Source organism: Humulus lupulus, chromosome 3 (genome assembly GCF_963169125.1).
Source record: "Humulus lupulus chromosome 3, drHumLupu1.1, whole genome shotgun sequence".
In the NCBI taxonomy this organism is placed as follows: Eukaryota; Viridiplantae; Streptophyta; class Magnoliopsida; order Rosales; family Cannabaceae; genus Humulus; species Humulus lupulus.
In genome coordinates, this window is record NC_084795.1 from 24,068,509 (window position 1) to 24,086,491 (window position 17,983).

The window sequence follows — 17,983 nt, forward strand, 5'->3', positions numbered from 1 at the left end:
ACTTTCTAATTATCCTTTTTAACGTCTATGATTTTTTTTTTCTGATATACACTTTTTCTAGTTTATGTAGTTTATTAATTCAAAAATTAAATCATAAGAGGTGAACATACACTTATTTTAATTATAATAACAATAGTTATATTTTTTTTTTGAGTGAAATTCATAGAATTTTATTGGGCAAACAGCCAAGATAAAGCAAAAACATCAAACATAAAGAGTTTTAAGGCCACAGACATGAAGGCAAACCAGGCCACCAAACTCTAGGAGAATCAAGAGATAATGCAAGTTTTGCTAAGGAATGAGTTGTAGAATTACTAGCTCTATTACAATGACCAATGGAAATAGACGAGAAAGAGCTCCATGCTTGATAAATGTCTTGGAGAACAATGCCATATTCTGAATTGTTAGCCTCCTTACGGGCAATGCTTTGGCAAACACGAAGACAGTCTGTACTAATCCGAATACGAAGGAAGCCAAGGCGAATACAGAGTAGCATCCCTTGAAGGGCAGCAGCTGCTTTAGCGACATGAGGCGCTAATGATGCCGTCAATGGAGTTGCAGCAGAGCAACGAACAATCCCCAAGCTATCAACCACACCGCCCCCATACCCACCATCCCTTTATCAACATCTAAACCAGCATCTACATGAACACTCATCTCTCCATCAGCCAAGGGAACCACTTGCGCAGCAGTAGGATGCGTAGAGGACCCACCACCACCTTCCTCAGTTCGGGTTTGGTTTTGTGCCTCTTGATAACGCCACAGAAAATTCAGAGCCCAAGGACCCACCATATCGTCATCAAGAAGCTTATTATCATGAACAAATTGGTTACGACGATACCAAATTCTCCAACACAACACCAAAAATTCCTCCACCTCTTTTTTCTCAAGAATCTTCATACACCCAATAAGAACTTCATAGAAAGAGGAAGCACTTCCCAACGGTTCCAAGCCTTTTACAAGCCATAATAGTTGTTATATTTGGTTGGAAGACTTTCCACTTGTACTTCCTTGTCCTTATCAATAAGTATTAGGTGATTCGTCAAAAAATAAAAAATAATATAATAATAATTATTGTTATAGTAATCATATTTTGCCTACATTGTATTTGTTATTTTATACTTGTTATTGTTATTGGTTATTCTGGCTTTGTTTATTGGAGTTTTATCAAAATATCATTATAGAGCCTAGATCAAATGGTAACACCTTCAAAGAGTTTTTTGATTCTTTGCTCTTTCCAAATTTTATATTGAAAGACTTTTATGAACAATGTAAGTTTTTATTATTATTATTTAGTAGCAGATTCACTTTTATTTGTTTATTGTGTATGTTACTATTCTATCCGCAAATAATAGATGTTATCCTTCTAGGTAGCTAATTCGGTGATCTTAATGTTGTTGATGTTGGGATATCATTGCTTGTTTGTTGTTTGTTGTATGTGTATTCATTCTCCCAAAGAATTAGAGGAATTAACTATTATTTATGATATTCAATGGTGTTTGAAGCATTGATTCAAAGCCACTTTTGTAGGGAATGCTTCGAAAGTTGTAGTAAATTCTGTCATTTCTTCCGATAAGATTGTTTCTTATTTCGGTTGTCTCCTTATGAATCTCAGAACATTGTTATCTATTTTTCTAGTTGTATGTCTGACTCATGTGTTGTGCAATGATAATGGATGAATTATGTAATACAAATTAGAAATTGAGGGTACTTTGCTGGAAGAGATTTCAACATGTATAATGACTTGTGTACTTAAAGATTCAATTTAGCTAATATTATGTCATTTGTAAAAAAAAAAAAAAAAACCTTCAAAATACCTCACCTCAATGCCATAATATCATTTGATAAAATATACAAAACCTTTTAAAAGGGCATGTCCTTATCACCAAACCTTTTTTCCCCATTTGTTTAGAAAAATCCAACAAAATTTTTGTAGAACAAATATTTCAGATAAAAATTAGTAAAACATATTTATTTATTATTAAAAAAAAGAAATGGCGGGAAATTTTGTATAGAATAAGGGCGGCATCGATGATCTTGCTAATCATTTCCCGGAACGGTCTTCCATGGATTCCGATTCAGATTCCGACGGTTCTCACGTCTCCACCACTCCCCCAAGAGTCTTCAAGCCTTCACCCCTGGCTCCGAAACCGGCACCGCCCCCGGCCCCTCCTTCACGGCATACCCTTTTCTCCACTAGCAAATCCAGAATCAAGGTAAAAGCCGCCTCATCTTCTTCACACTCCAAATCCGCTCCAAAACTCAAAAGTTCTTCTCAGAAGAAATCTAAGGCACCTGATCCGACCTCCGCCGAACCCGACCAGACACCGCCCGACGACCCATTTCCCATTCTCTCCCCAATTTTACCTTTCCAAATTCGTAACCGGGTTTCCGATCAGAACCCGATTTCTCTTGAGACCCTTCCAGCTGGGTTCTTCTCCAAGTCTGCATCTTTCTCAAAATTTCGACGTTCTAGTATTAGTTTTGATCCTATTAAAGATGACCCATGTCCTCCTTTGGCGTCAGATTTGCAACACAAGGTTCAGGTTGGTGGGTCTGATTGTTCAGAGACTGATTGGGTACTGCCAGAGCTCAAAGATGAAGCATCTGTTGGCTATGGGAACTCAGTGAAAGTTGGAAAGAGACATTCCAATTTGATTGGAAGCAATGTACCTATGCCGCAGGTGAAACTGCGAAAATGTGGCAACGAAGGGAATTTTGTGAAGTTGAATTTGAAGCGAAATAAGAAGTTTTTGAACAAGGGGAAAAGAGGGAATAGTACTTCATCAGGTGGCCGAAGATTTTTCAAAAAATATAAGAAAAAGTTAAAACCAGTAGGTGGGGGTGAGACGGAGGAGGGTGTTTGTGAGGAACTTGGTTCAGTTATGGAAAGCTTAACGAAAAAAAAGGAGAAGCAGGAGGGAAAAAAAGCTAAATTTGATTGTATATCGATTGAGGAAGCGATTTTGGCTGCTCGAAATGAGGCTTCGGAAGAGAACTTGGTGAAGTTGTTGAGCCTAACTCATGGTTATGATTCCTTCAGGGAAGGGCAATTGGAAGCAATAAAGATGGTGCTAGATGGGAAATCATCGATGCTTGTTTTGCCAACTGGTGCTGGTAAATCCCTGTGTTACCAGTTACCTGCAATGATTTTACCTGGGATAACTTTGGTTGTTAGTCCATTAGTTGCATTGATGATTGATCAGCTAAGACAGCTGCCTCCTATGATCCAGGGTGGTCTTTTTTGTAGCAGTCAGGTGATTATTGCTTCCTTTCTAATCCTTTCTGTCTCAAACATTAGCAAATATTTAGTAGTTAAAAATGCAATTTTTTTCGTTGTTTTAGACACCTGAAGAAGTTTCTGAGACAAAGATGTTGCTGCAACAAGGTGCCATAAAGGTGAGTATTGCTTTCCTAAGTGTGTTATCAATGCTTCAATATATTGTTGCGTGTGGTTATGATGGCTGAGTTTCTTCCTTTTATTGATAGACTCTGAGTCCAATTTGCATTAAATATATTGTGATTTTTCCATTTGAGTATTTTTTTTAAAATTGAGGCTTTGGTGGGTTTTGATTTCAGGTTCTTTTTGTTTCTCCAGAAAGATTCTTGAATGCTGAATTCTTGTCAATATTCTCTTCTACTGTACTTGTATCGCTTGTTGTGGTGGATGAAGCTCACTGTATATCCGAATGGTGAGTGTGATTACAACTGCCTCTTCACTCTTATATCCTTAGACATCATTACATCAAGATTTTCTTTTTATATCCGAATCATTTTTTATCCTGTTTTTTATTTTATTTTTCTTCTGGTAATGAATACGTATTCACTTTTATGAAGTTATGTATGATTCCAGGTCTCACAATTTCCGACCATCATACATGAGGCTCAGAGCATCATTGCTTAAAGAGAAGCTAAATGTTAACTGCATTCTGGCAATGACAGCTACCGCAACAACCACAACTTTGCATGCTGTTATGTCTGCTCTTGAGATTCCTCCAACTAGTCTCGTCCAAAAGGCCCATTTAAGGGATAATTTACATTTGTCTGTATCATTAAGTAAAGATAAGTAAGTACAGCTGCTCTTTCTTGCCTACATTTTATTTATTTGAATGGATAACTAGTTCTGTACAATATTCATCCTATTGAATTTCATGAACAAAACTAGAATGAAAGACCTGCTGGCATTGATCAAGTCTTCTCCATTCAAGGAAGTCAAGAGCATCATTGTATACTGCAAATTTCAGGTATATGCGAAGCTCACTTTATGTGCTCTTTCATATATAAATATAACATATTTTCCCAGCTATCTGTGATGACATCCAGACTGGCTCACTTAATTATGTATTTGTTTCTTGTTTTTCGACTTTTTGTTTCAGATGTATAATTTGCTTCTATATATTTGTGGTGTGATGAGTGTTACCTGAACAAAAGTGTATTTCTTGGCGGAAATATAATTCATTTAAATGCAATAAGTTAGAACTTTTATTTTTACTCATCAGATTAATAAACAAGTCAATACATATTCAGTTTTAAGAGACAACTAAGTCCATTCTAATTTTTGCAGTTTGAAACTGACATACTAAGCAGATATTTACGCGATTACAACATCTCTGCAAAGGTTAGTTTTCGTTTTTTCAGTTAACACAACTTTATTTGTCTTATCACAGAATTATAAATCTGACAACATTTTAAATTTATTTAGAGTTACCACAGCGGTATACCTGCAAAAGATCGTAGCCGTATACAGGAATTATTTTGTACAAACAAGATCAGAGTAGTGAGTATCACACCATCCTCAATCCATTTCGGCTTATATTATGAATATGTTTTAGATTTTGTTCATTGTCTTTTTATATTCTAAGAAAAACTTTCAATTTCTTCGGTTGTTAACAATTTGCTTCTATCAAAGGTTGTGGCAACTGTGGCATTTGGCATGGGGCTCAACAAGACGGATGTTGGAGCTGTAAGAAAAACTACTTATAATAACATATCTTTGTTGCATTATATTTAAATTAGATGTCACCTTAGAAAGACAACATCTAGTGCATTTATGCTTTTATCCAATTAAGACACAAGCCAACAGTATAAATGATCAGCTTCCTTTCTGTTGTTAAGATATTTTGAATACCAAGATTTTGCATCTGCTTCAGGTCATTCACTACAGCTTACCAGAAAGTTTGGAGGCATATGTTCAGGTTGAACTCTGGTTTCTTACCACTAGTTATTTGAAAGATATTTGAATTAACGTTTCCTATAAGATAAAGTTACACTTCTGTAGGAGATTGGGCGAGCAGGACGAGATGGTCGATCTTCGTATTGTCATCTTTTTTTGGATGATGACACGTATTTCAAGCTTCGTAGTCTTATGTTCAGGTAGTCAGATAAGAATCATACCTTGTCATTTTGCATAATGGTTTCATAAAACTTAAATTAGTAGTATTTTGTTCACAGTGAAGGAGTTGATCAATATGCAGTAGACAAATTCCTTTCTCAAGTTTTCACCGATGACAATAAATCAGAAGGGAAGATTTTCTCATTAGTAAAAGAATCTGCTTCTTGCAAACTTGATATGAAAGAAGAGGTTTTTTTCCTTATACTTTTCATGTTCAACTTTAGAGTTTATTATATAATTAGTCTTGAATGCTCTGTGGTTGGTAGTTCAGGTTCATGATATAGTCATGAAAGAGAAAGAATAAATTAGTAAGGGGGTTGTGCTTACTTTTTGATTCTCATAAGCTGTGACTCACTAAAGCATTCCATTGTGGTTTTTTGTCCTTTCCAGGTGATGTTCACACTTCTGACACAATTGGAATTGGGTGAAGTGCAATACTTGCGTTTGCTACCGCAGATAAATGTAACTTGTAGCTTGAGTTTTCATAAGGTGGGCAGAAAATTCATTAAAATCTTTGTTTACCTGGGAGTTCTACTGGCTGCAGGTGCTCTTGGAGTACCAGCCAGAAGCGATGAACATGTAACAAATGGCAGGAATTAATAAAGCCTTAGTCCAATTAAGTGAAAGTATTAACGATCTGATATAACTGTCTCACAATGCACCTAGAGAATAGTTCTTTTGGGATCGTTATTAGATAAATTAGTGCCACAGCATAAGTCTGGCCAAGTTTGGGCTAAAAGGGTATCTTTTTACAAGTTACTGTTTTTTTTTTAAATCAATTTTTTTGCTTATTTGATGCTTACCAATAGCAGTACTTGCACATTTGCAGACACCTCCTGATGTTCTTGCTGAAAGGGATATTGTTGTTGCTGAAATTCTGAAAAAGTGAGTATCTTAATGGTTAAAATACTAAAACTAGTAGAATACTATCTGTAGTCAAGAAGATTTTGGCTAATGAAATTATGACCATGGAGATTTTCAGATCTGAAATGAAGCAAGGAAAGTATGTGTTTCATATACCAACTTTAGCAAATAGCATCGGAGTTATGACAACTGATCTGACAACTCAGCTACAGAATCTGAAGGTATGGAACTATTTGAAAGGAGACCATGCTTTATACTTTTTAGCTATAATAAGAAAAATTAAGTCGAAAAAATCAATTAAATAGGTAAAGGTGTCTAAAGTGTAGGTTTTTTCAATTTTCTCTACAGCAAACCTTCATTTGTAGTTCTAGGATTATGATTTATAAAATTTTATTATTAATTTGCTTGGTAAGATTTAGGCCAATATTTTCCCTATCTCACCACATGTAACTTAGTCTTAATGTTTTATTTTCTCGTGACAATGATTTCTGCTTTGGCTTCTGGGTTTTCCTCTGTGTTTAGAGTCGAATGTTATACAAACAATCTTTTTATTTTTTTTGCTGATCTTTTCCGTGTGCTGAATCCTTGCGATCTTGTTTTAGTTCAAAGGGGAAGTAACATATGAGCTAAAGGACCAAGCCTTCTGCTATACAATTGTTAAAGTTCCTACGGATCTTTGCTCACTGTCAGCAGTTCTTACAAAATGGTTATCAGAGGTTGAAAGTTGTAAGGTATTATCATAAAAGACAGGACTAAGAAGCTAATTTTTCTTATGAATAAATCTGAAATAAACCGTCTATTGCAGCTGTTATTTCACAGCAATGTTTCTTCCCTTTTATTCTTTGAAAAAAGTCCTAAAGGCAAAGGTCCTTTGTCCTTTTTGTGGGTGTGTAAGGTCTTAACCGTCCAACAAAAACTGGTCATGTACATAATACATTTCTAAAAAAATGTCTGCTTTTCTCAATTTACAAAATCCAATTGATTTGGTTGTCTCATTATTTAATATTTTTTGATAAAAGCTAAGAATGTTTTTGCTTTTCCTGAATTCCAACCTATGAATAATTTCTGTTCTGGCTTTAGGTGTGGAAGTTTGATGCAATGCATGATGCTGTGGTATTTGCTGTTAATTCATGTGAGAAGTTGCATGGTTGTTGTGGTGCCGATCACACACCATGCTTGCAAAAGAAAATATTGGATTATTTTAACGAAAGTGATAATAATGATCATCCTAATAAGATGGGTCAAAGCAGGTTTGTCCAGATCTTATTTCTTAATGTTGTAGTACTATTAACACCAGATGATGATTCATCGTGGAAACTATTCCACAGCTCCTTCATATACTTAAATCATTAATTTGATTAATTTTTTTCTCTTAATCCTGTTATTGATTGTTATATACTGATAGTCTATTATTCCCATGCAGCCCATTTTTGCGAGCAGATATAAAAGTAAGAAGGTTTTAGCCTATAATCTATACTTGGATTCTGTAATCAGCAGATCCCTTCTAGTGATTTTAACTGGCTCTTTTTTTTGGAATAACAGGTATTTCTGCAGGGTAACTCACAAGTAAAATTTACTCCCAGATCTATTGCAAGGATAATGCATGGCATTGCCAGTCCATTATATCCGTCTACAATGTGGTCAAAAACTCACTTCTGGTATGTTAAACAAAGAGTAATTGGTGAAAATAATGACATTCTTTTGATAAGTCTTTGCAAAGTAGTCTTCCAAAGAAGGTTTCTGAGAAAATTTGTGTGTTCAACAGGTGTCGATTAGGCTACTTTGTAAAGAATTATTAAAAAAACTATTGCACAGAGTGACTATAAAATCTGACATTTCGCCAAGCACTCATTAAACAAAAGTGTATTGCTCATTTTGAACATAAATCCTTGAAGTTGATATGATATGAAAGACAGATCAGTCATTACTGATGGAAAACCAGTCAAGTTCTGATTAGTCTTACCTAATTTATGTTTATGGTTCTTTTGTTCATATTCAGTAATATTGTATTGGTAATAATAATTTCTGCACTGCAGGGGAAGGTATACACAAACAGACTTTCATGTTGTAATGGAAGCAGCAAGAGCAGAACTAATTAACTTGTCAGCAAAGACGCAACCCACCTTATAAGAATCAAACACACTGTTTCATAAAGGTGATTATAATATTTGAAAATCCCATCTGCTAATTTATTTTAATAAGTTAGCAAATATTTTTATTGAGCAAGAATCCAACCATACTGATCTGATGCCACAGTTCACTTGAAGATTAGGAACATGAGATTTGACATATTTTGATCAGCAGCATATAAAAGTAGTACAGATTACAAGTTGTGGGGTAAGCTGTCTGAGAATTACTCTCTTTGTTTTTCTTATCTCTTCTGAATGTTTGTATTATCAGGCAAACTCAATAATTGTGAAAATGTACAGAACTGGTCAAAAACTTGTATTGGTTGTCTAGATTTGGAAATGTCCTGTCATATATGGATTATAGTATTGAAAAGGATGCTTTCTTATTTTCTCATGCTTTTTCTTTGCAGTTTCCTGATGTAGTAGCACCCAAATGAAGGCTAACCAAACCTGTTATCGCCTAGGGGCTTGCCTGCAAACAATTTAGCTGTACAAGATGAAGAGAAAGTGGATTCAAATGTATAAGAAATAATTCATATAATAACAAAAAGAATTATCACATTAATATATATTTTTTCCTTTTAAGCGTGTAATTTTTATTTTTATTTTTTACATGTCATATATTTTATAATTCTTAAATGTCTCATTCAGTCCTTACCAATTTATTGTCGTTTTATATACATTTTTTTTAATATAGTGTCAAAAAAAAAATTCAATATTTATGCATGTCGTATTTAAATTATTGTCGTTCCTATGATTTATTGTCGTCTTATAAATAATTGTGTTTCTAAGCTTACATAAGTTCTCTAGTTAAATTGCTCTGTTATTTTCAAGTGAACAATTTTGGCTTGAAGTTCAGCAAGAATATATACACACAGGAAATTATAATGGTCCTCTCAATTCAAGTTAGTACTAAAAAAATTTCTTAAAAAAAAAAAAGCTAAAGAGAAACATTTTATTATTTTTAATAGTAAAAAATGACCTCCTCTGTAGGTTTTTAGTCAAAATTTTATCTAAAAAAAACAAATATACTCTAATTTAAGATGCATTAATATCTTTTTTTTATACGTATAAATATAGTTTATAAAATTTATTACAAAACATCAAATTTAAAAGAACTAAAATCCAAAAAAAAAAAAATTAGGTTTATAAACAAGTAAACTATACGTGTTTTAGTTTTAAATTTTAGTTATTTAGGTTTAAGTTTATTAATCAAATTTATAAATTGTTTACAAAATATTATAACCACATTAATGCACAAAAAATGACAAGTATAGTTTTTATTTTGGTTTTAATTTATTTTAACTTTTAAGTTTGGCTAATCAATTTTATAAATTAGTATTAATATTGGTGCATTTAAATTGAATATGTTTTTATCTTTTTAAATAAAATTTTGATTAAAAACATGAAAAGGATGCTATATTTAACATTTATATTTGTAAATAAAATAGTACACTTGTGTTTGGGGACTTCTATGCATTATTGACTTGGAAAAGATTGTAGTAATAGAATAGTGCACTTTTGTGTTTTGTTAAGTAGTGGCAAAATTTCACATGATGAATGCAAGTGTTGTCACTTGCTGCTAGTTTCTTTATCCATTTGTTTCTTCTTTGAGCCTAAGTTTGATGATCTATGTAACCACTATTCCCATGCATCTTGACATTTGTACCCATTTTGCTTGAGAAAATAAACTTTAAAGTTCCAAATCTAAACATTTGGGAATTGACTTTCATTCTTAGAGAAATTAACACTAAAACAAGTCATAGTATGTATATATATATGTGCGTGTGTGAGAGAGAGAGCTTGTATATTACCCTAATCATAATAGTAAACGATACAAAAATATCTATCTGACAAAATATATATGGCATTACTTTAGTCATTAGAAGAAGATTTGAAATTTGTGGTAAAGCAAGGGAGTAAAACACTAGATGCTTGAAAAAAAACAATGATGATGATGATAGGTAACATACATGCAAAAGTGTTTCGGGGCAAGTCTAGTGGCTGCAAAATATTATGCAAAAGTGTTTCGGGGCAAGTCTAGTGGCTGCAAAATATTAAAATAATGCTAATATCATCGTATTACAGTTCAACGAAATTATATTTGTCACACTATTATGCTATCAAGCTACCAAACTCTACCAAATATAGAGTAATGTAGCAATGATAAAAAAACTTATTTACTTTTTTGTTTTTTTATAGTAGTATTTAGTAATAAATATATATGTATATTATTTTATATATACATTTAATAATAAATACATTTAACTCTTTCCCTATTTTTTTTAATAATCTTAAAAGGTAAACTCCATTTGCAAAGATAGTCAAGTCAAACATATTTTTGAATGAATGCATTGATCCAACTCAATGATAAAGAAAAAGAAAGTAAAGTGTGTTTTGGAGTTTGAATAGAATTATTGAATGTGGAATTGGCCACTTTGTTGGTTAACTTCATTTGTTGGGTAAATAAGCCCAAATAGAAATAGAATATGACCCCAAATCCAAATCCAAACTCAAAATGACAAAAGTGGTATATTCTACCACATGGCATATCCCTTTTATTCACATTATTTGAGCTGAGGAAAAATAAATTATATTTCATAAAATTCAAATCCCAAAAATTTTAAAAAAAAATTAAGAATAAGAATAAGAGTATGCCAAAGGCTAAGACCGTTAGTTAAAATCAAGAAGTAGCAATTGAAATAGGTATTTTCATCAAAAACCACGATTTTTCTTCTTAGCTTTCCCGGGAAAATTCTACATATTAAAGCAACTTTCTTTCTCTTTAAACTTCGTTGAATCAGTCAGAGAGTGTCCATTTCGCGATTTTTTTAGCTGGGTTTTCGACATTTTTCCGGAATTTTGATTCGTTTCGAAGAATTGGGAACGAAAAGACGAGATTTTTAAAGTGATGGATGAGATGACGGCGACGTCTGTTACGGTGGTGAGAAATTCGTCTGTGTCTTCTTCGACAATCTTTACGAATTTCCCTCTTATCTCTGCTTTTCTTGCTTTCGTCATGGCTCAGACCATCAAGTTCTTCACTGCCTGGTACTTTATTCTCTCTCTTTGTTTTTCAATCTTTGGAATTGGGATCTGGTATTTCGTTTATTTAATATTATTTCTATTTGGACATCTGTTTTTATGTTGAGAAAGAACATAAAAATTAGAAATTGGCTTGTACAATGTCGTTTTCTTCTTGTGATCGCATTCGAACGTTATTTGATCGAGTTGCCGAGGGATTGTTTTTTATTTGGATCTGGTTTCGTTTGTTGGTGTTTGATTACTGCTTGTGCAAATCTTTTTATGTGGAAAATAAATCAATTGAGCATTCCAATTTATGGGTCGAATCATGAAAATTATCAAGACTGAAATTCTTGAAAAGCCAAGCAGTTAACTTGTTCTTAGCTCTATGAACTAGCATTTCCTTTCTTCTTTCTTTGTTTTTGGACTGTTAAAGTTTCAATTTTTGGGTGCTTGTGCTTATAGTTATAGCCGTTTGAGCTGCAAACACTAGTCTTATTGAATGAGTCATTGTTAAAATCTTTAAAAATTGGTTTCTATCTTCTTCTTCCTCTTCTTTTTTGATTGATGTGGGTAAAGGGCAAATAAGATATGGAAAGGAAACTTCAATGGGAATATTGTTTTCCTTTTAAGGGAAGAATATGTTCTTGGCTTTAACGGTGGGGAATTATGAAATTTCATAATGGTACAAGAGTCTAATGATTTCTTAGATTTGCAGGTATAAAGAAAGACGATGGGATCTCAAGCAACTTGTGGGGTCTGGTGGAATGCCATCGTCTCATTCTGCAACTGTTACTGCTCTTGCTGCTGCCATTGGGTTCCAAGAAGGCTTTGGAGGATCGGTGTTTGCGATTGCGTTGATCTTAGCGTGTGTTGTATTACCTCTTGTCCCCTCATTTTATTGTTATTCACAAAGAACTTGTACAAATGAAAATAGTTTATTATACAATTTAAAGGAGTTTATAATTATTTTCAGAGAACTGACATTAATGAAAAGAGTTGAAGTCTTAATTTCTGGTGGAAATATTATGATTCCATACTCCTTGCTATGTTTGCAGTCAGTTGATAATCACAGCCTTAACTTACTATAATATTTGTGATCAGGCGTTATAATTCTCTTGCCTTTTTAAGATAGTTCATGTTCTGGTGTTGTGGGAACATCTCTAATGTAAGATGCTTGTTGCAGGTCATGTATGATGCCACTGGTGTAAGACTACATGCTGGACGCCAAGCAGAGGTTAGACATTTTTCTTCTCTTGTTTTTTTTTTCTTTCTTATCCTTTATGCTGCTATTTCGTTCTGTTCATCTGTTTCTCTTTTGAGAAGCTTTGGTTTCAAGTGTTTGCAAGTTATCTGTTAGCTTCATAAGCTTTTCATGGTTTGAATTGATTTTATGTAACCATTATGTATTTTTTTTCAGGTCTTAAATCAAATTGTTTATGAACTTCCTGCTGAGCATCCTCTAGCTGAGAGCAGACCACTGCGTGAACTTCTTGGTCACACCCCTCCGCAGGTTTGCTACATACATTGCTTCCTAAAACTTGATTAATTAGAAGTACACAAAGATTTTGAAAAAGTATCCCTAAACATTGATTGATTAGAAATATGCAAGGATTATGAGAACTTTATTCTTAAACATTGAACTCCAATTCAAAAAAAAAAAAACTAATAATGCATGGAATTTTAATGGTTATTAGCGCTCTTTGTAGTGTTCCTACTTTTCATTGGATTTTGTTTCAATATTTTACGACCACTTCTGGTTCATAGCTTTCAAATTGTTAGTTTTTTTAGTCTAAAATTCCTGTTTTCTTATCAATTTTTGGCTTCAGTCAAATGATGGATTTTTGGACTTGTGATATTTTTCTGTCTATACTATATTTTCAGAGATATATGATGTAATAAAACATTTTTGCCTTGTAATATCTGTCAATGACATTGCGTGACTTGTAGCCTTGTTGGTTGTTACTTCCTTATTTTATCATCAACATGGATTTTAATAGCTTCGCATCATTTGCAGGTTGTTGCTGGTGGATTGCTTGGAATTGTCACAGCATCTATGGGCCATTTGCTTATCGTTCTGACTGGCCAAACTTGATGACAAAGAATATACCATTTAGTAGCATCTTTCAGGGATGGATCTTCATGAGTCTTTTGGACAAATACGTCTCAAAGAATCATAACAAAACATACATGGTTTGTTCAGGTTTAAATAGGAAAACCCCCCCTTTTTGTCCATTTTATAGCATATTCTTGGGTCAGAACTGTTCTTTACTTGTACAAAAACTAGAATTGGTTATTGGTAAATGTAATTCCATTAATTTCTGGTTTGATTCGAACATGCTCAAACCATTTACTATCTTAAATGCTTGCAATATGTGATCAAAATACATGGCAAGCATCGGAGAAAACAAAGAAATATTAAAAAAAATTATTTGATGCTCACAAGGCAATACAAAAATATTGCCTAATGTATAAATTCAGCTGACACCAAGAACAGCAGAAAAAACCCTTTTCATTTCCTTTACAGGATCCCCAACAAGTCCTGATTTCACACGCCAAGAGATGTGATCATCAGGCCTAACAAGGATGGCTCCTTTGTCAGTCATCTTGCATAGATCCCACCATGAAGATGAATTAGGTGACTTCTTTATCTCAAGAACATCTATGTAATGCTCCCAAGGTGCCAAAAACGCCTTACTTCCTACTTCAACTCCTTTTATACTATCAGCAGACCAGAGCACACATACTCTTACAGGCACCTTGAATTCCTCAGCCACCTCTAATGTAGCACGAGCAAGATGGTATGATGACTTGTTAGGCGCTACGATGAGAAGAAACTCAACTTTGTCCCCAGATATAAGATCCAGTGTTGAAGCTATTTCCTACATAATTTTATGCGATATTTTAAAGATCAGATTGGAAGGAATAGCCAAGTGAATGTGGAAACAGAATTGACAACAGGCAAACAGATAACCAGCATACCTTACTAGAGGAATTTGATAACACCCTTACATTCATATGGGGCAGTTTGCACCCTGGATCTGCAGTTGGAATATAATCCCTCCGACGTCCTGTAGGTGCTTCAGGAGTACCCGGCACACCATCACTCTCGGGAACTAGTGCTCCTTCAACATACCTAAACATCAGTGCCTAGAATGAGAAACTATTGAAAGGATGTTTAATTGATAGGTGGATAGTACTGATCGGATTGTGAATCAAATTGGTGTAGAAAACTGAAAAATTATATAGTATTGTTGAAGAGGTGTTGAGTTTCATAGAAAATCGTTATGATACCTGAAACCAAGATCCTCTGCAGGGAACTGGAGTTGAAGGCTCTTTCCTTCATCAAATATTTGTCTTAGCTTAGCAAGCCTTGAATGACCAAGTGGGTTCTTTTCATTCAAAACATATCCTGAGAGCTGTGCACGACCTATTGCAAATATTCCATCCAAAATTGCCCTCTGTAGTCCAGATGGTAGAACAGCACCAACTCCATTGATAACATGGTGGACTGCAAATTAATAGTCACAAACAGCTACAGTTTTCCAAAGAGAAAGCTATAATAATAACTAACCATGCTACAGATAAAAGGCAATAGGATGCTTTGGTTTACCTGAGTTCGCAACAGCTGGATCAAGACCAAGTGCAGCAGGAACTGACATGGCTGCTTTGAAGTTTTGAACGCTAAGCTCCGTGTTGAGAATGGCAATCTGACATTGATGGATAACATTGTATGTAGAAACCTTTACTTGGTTTTGGGAAATGAAATGGTATGATTAATACAATACAAGTGAAAAAGATAAATCAATACCGGCCTACGTTCTGATTCATAAGTATTAAGCATTGAAATTGGTGCAATACCCTTTACTACAGACGCTATTTTCCAGGCAAGATTATGAGAATCCTGAATTCCAGTGTTCATTCCTGCAAAAATTCATGGGCTCTGAGTGTATGTTCATGAAGCAGGTAATAAATAGGCCTCTGAGTTTTATCTAGAATCTTTCAGAACTAAAAGCTATCCCCACTTGATAATTAACATAGGGAAAATAAATTTACTAATTATATCTATCAAGTACATGTAGCAACTAAGATACAATGTCAAAATTAATACTGATCCATGCTAGTAGAATTTCATTCTCAACTTAACCAACACATACCAAATCCCCCAGCAGGAGGGAAACGATGAGCAGCATCGCCAGCAAGTAATATCCGGTTGTCATGACATAGAAACTTCTCAACCACTTCAGCATGCATAACCCATGGCTTTATATCAATCACATTTAGGTCTCCGAGCTTTCGACCAACTAATTTAAGAATTAACTCCTCACACACCTGGAATAATTTGAATTTAAAAAAAAATAAAAGGTCAAACAAAACTCAAGAGCCTCAAATATGGCAATCAGGTTTATCATATTGTTGCACTTGCACATAAATATGTCAATAGCACATTCTCATTTCTCATTCTTAAATCCAATAAACATCCTTCGCCATTCAAGTAAAACTTTTCTGAGAACACTACAACAAATATTTTATTAAACCCATCTGTAATGTAAAAGAGTACCTTAGGAGTGAAATCTTGAAAGTTATGCTGAGGTGGATAGAATGGTATCTGCAGGAACATGAGATAATTAGAACATTTGTACATGGTAAGAATGCTCTTCTAAAATATATCCATTTAGAAAATGGGATACCTGGAAAACAAATTCACCTTCATTGAGATCATGAGCAACAAGGACCCCAATGGCTTCAGTATTGAAAATAAAAAACAGCATACCAGGTCTCTCACTGAGCAAGTACTGTCCAAGGTCTTTGCTCAAAAAATGGACACTTATAAGCTTTTGCAACTCTCTTTCACCTTTCATATCTATTCCCACAAGCCTACGTACAGTACTTCCAGCACCATCTGCACCAACAAGGATATTACATCTGATGTCTTTCTCCATTAACTTCCCATCCTTGACAAAAGAAGCAGTTACAGTAACATAGTCATTATTAAAATCAATGGCTAAACACTCATGCCCCATCAATATTTGCCTTTCCCTAAGGATCCCATGGCTGATGCCTTCCAATCCTTCAGATCTGCAAACCTGGAATTTAAGATTTTCAAGCTGCTTAAGCAGTAACCTTGACAACTTGTACTGGGAGAAGTGTGCAACAGAAACTGGGCTGACAACTTGCTCAAAATCTGGTGATAAAATTAAAATCACGGCAGAAATGTTCAATATCACTATGTTCACATTTTCTGTAATCTAGCATTTTTTTGGAATATTATGCTATCTACTTATAAGAATGCAAGGATATTCTAAAGCTACAACTATGAAGACCTTAAAATAAACGTAATGTTGCTCAATTTCTGCAGTCTACTAAATAAGATTTGAAAGTGGCAAGATTTAAAAGTAATATAATCAACTCAGCACCTTGAGGTTTCATATGGTCAACTGAGCCAAGAATTGAACCAGAGAGTGAAGTGCAATATATGAACTTTCTCCATAATTCCACTGGTGGTTGGGACCTCTGAATCTCCTCTGCAAGGCCATCCAATTTGCGAAACACCTAGCAACAAGACAGTTCAAATGAAGCCTAAAATTCCAAGTAACCCATTTGAATTATATCTCCCACTTAAAAAAAATCAACCTCCATGGTTCGGTTGTTGATGAAGTGTGCCTGTGGATGCTTAGAAAAATTCCTACTTTTCTCCAAAACCGCACATTTAACCCCTAAAAGAGAAGTAACATTAACGTATGATCCACTTTCAACATTCATACTCCAACTCAACAAGATTAACATTTGTCAATAAGAGGAACAAACACTAAGCTAACGTATTGTATCACCACCAATATCTCAACTCCCAGTAAACAAAGCACTAAAGCATTAGAACACCATAAAGGAGAAAACTGATCATAGAAATATACATATCTTTTAACACAAAAGCAAGCATAAGAGTTTTACATTCCTTCCCAATAATTTCGGAGCCACCCGGAGCAAAATGATCGAATTAAGAGTATAGAGTGTATACCCAATTTGGTTAAAAGTATAGAAAGAACGAGACCCACTGGCCCTGCTCCGACGATTAAAACTGGAAGCACCGTATCGTCGCCATTGCTGAAAATTTTCGAGCTTGACGACAAGGTCCTTCTCTGAATGTCCCCAAGTGGGAAAGCTTTGATTCTGGACCTTCCCCATTGATGGGTATGGAAACTTTTGATGACCTTGAAAAACCCCATGACCCAGAAGCTGAAACGAAGTCTAGAGCATGGCCATGGAAGGTGGTAGTATGAACCAACGAGAAGTGAAGCAGAGGTGGTTAGTAGTTGTCCACGACGGTGATGGTTGGTTGGTTAAAGTCGGTTTGAATTATGGGACGAATCTTTTGGGCTAGGGCGAACAATCGCAGACAGACCTGGTATTTCCGCCCATTTCACTTTTAAAGCCCATTATGGGCCCACTGCTTTGGGGATTTTGCATAAATATGGCTTTTTAGCTATAATTGTGCAAAAATATGGGAATCAATCTTTTTATAATATGTATGGAAGATTTCATATAAGGAAAACTTAGATTATGGGAAAATTAAGTA

The 17,983-nt window shown here is 34.5% G+C and overlaps 4 protein-coding genes across 6 annotated transcripts; 2 read left to right on the forward strand and 2 right to left on the reverse strand.

Moving 5' to 3' along the window:
- Positions 1–220: 220 nt before the first annotated feature.
- Positions 221–900, reverse strand: LOC133823795 (uncharacterized). Its single transcript, XM_062256645.1, has 2 exons — positions 609–900; positions 221–534 (listed from the first exon to the last, which is right to left on the reverse strand). Exons 1-2 carry the CDS (start codon positions 898–900, stop codon positions 221–223), a joined length of 606 nt encoding a protein of 201 aa, XP_062112629.1.
- An 837-nt stretch (positions 901–1,737) lies between these two features.
- Positions 1,738–8,970, forward strand: LOC133822331 (ATP-dependent DNA helicase Q-like 5). 2 transcript variants are annotated; one of them, XM_062254616.1, is made up of 21 exons: positions 1,740–3,257; positions 3,346–3,399; positions 3,580–3,692; positions 3,854–4,066; positions 4,166–4,244; positions 4,565–4,618; positions 4,703–4,777; positions 4,910–4,963; positions 5,151–5,195; positions 5,279–5,373; positions 5,452–5,581; positions 5,783–5,881; positions 6,222–6,277; positions 6,375–6,477; positions 6,859–6,987; positions 7,337–7,506; positions 7,680–7,704; positions 7,799–7,914; positions 8,293–8,411; positions 8,513–8,593; positions 8,796–8,970. In XM_062254616.1, the coding sequence occupies exons 1-19, from the start codon at positions 2,067–2,069 to the stop codon at positions 8,384–8,386; spliced, it is 2,895 nt and encodes a 964-aa protein (XP_062110600.1). In that variant the 5' UTR covers positions 1,740–2,066; the 3' UTR covers positions 8,387–8,411; positions 8,513–8,593; positions 8,796–8,970. The 2 variants fall into 2 exon arrangements, with proteins under 2 accessions (XP_062110601.1, XP_062110600.1); XM_062254617.1 differs by lacking the exon at positions 6,859–6,987 and having other exon boundaries at positions 1,738–3,257.
- Positions 8,971–11,031: 2,061 nt separating this feature from the next.
- On the forward strand, positions 11,032–13,741 carry LOC133822333 (uncharacterized). Its single transcript, XM_062254620.1, has 5 exons — positions 11,032–11,436; positions 12,128–12,284; positions 12,596–12,646; positions 12,830–12,922; positions 13,427–13,741. Exons 1-5 carry the CDS (start codon positions 11,297–11,299, stop codon positions 13,502–13,504), a joined length of 519 nt encoding a protein of 172 aa, XP_062110604.1. The 5' UTR covers positions 11,032–11,296; the 3' UTR covers positions 13,505–13,741.
- Positions 13,742–13,812: 71 nt separating this feature from the next.
- LOC133822332 (uncharacterized) lies at positions 13,813–17,803 on the reverse strand. Of its 2 annotated transcripts, XM_062254618.1 has the most exons (11): positions 17,426–17,803; positions 17,044–17,126; positions 16,827–16,962; positions 16,101–16,594; positions 15,971–16,018; positions 15,567–15,741; positions 15,221–15,333; positions 15,023–15,119; positions 14,704–14,920; positions 14,392–14,545; positions 13,813–14,291 (listed from the first exon to the last, which is right to left on the reverse strand). In XM_062254618.1, the coding sequence occupies exons 1-11, from the start codon at positions 17,631–17,633 to the stop codon at positions 13,887–13,889; spliced, it is 2,130 nt and encodes a 709-aa protein (XP_062110602.1). In that variant the 5' UTR covers positions 17,634–17,803; the 3' UTR covers positions 13,813–13,886. The 2 variants fall into 2 exon arrangements, with proteins under 2 accessions (XP_062110602.1, XP_062110603.1); XM_062254619.1 differs by lacking the exon at positions 17,044–17,126 and having other exon boundaries at positions 17,426–17,549.
- Positions 17,804–17,983: the final 180 nt, after the last annotated feature.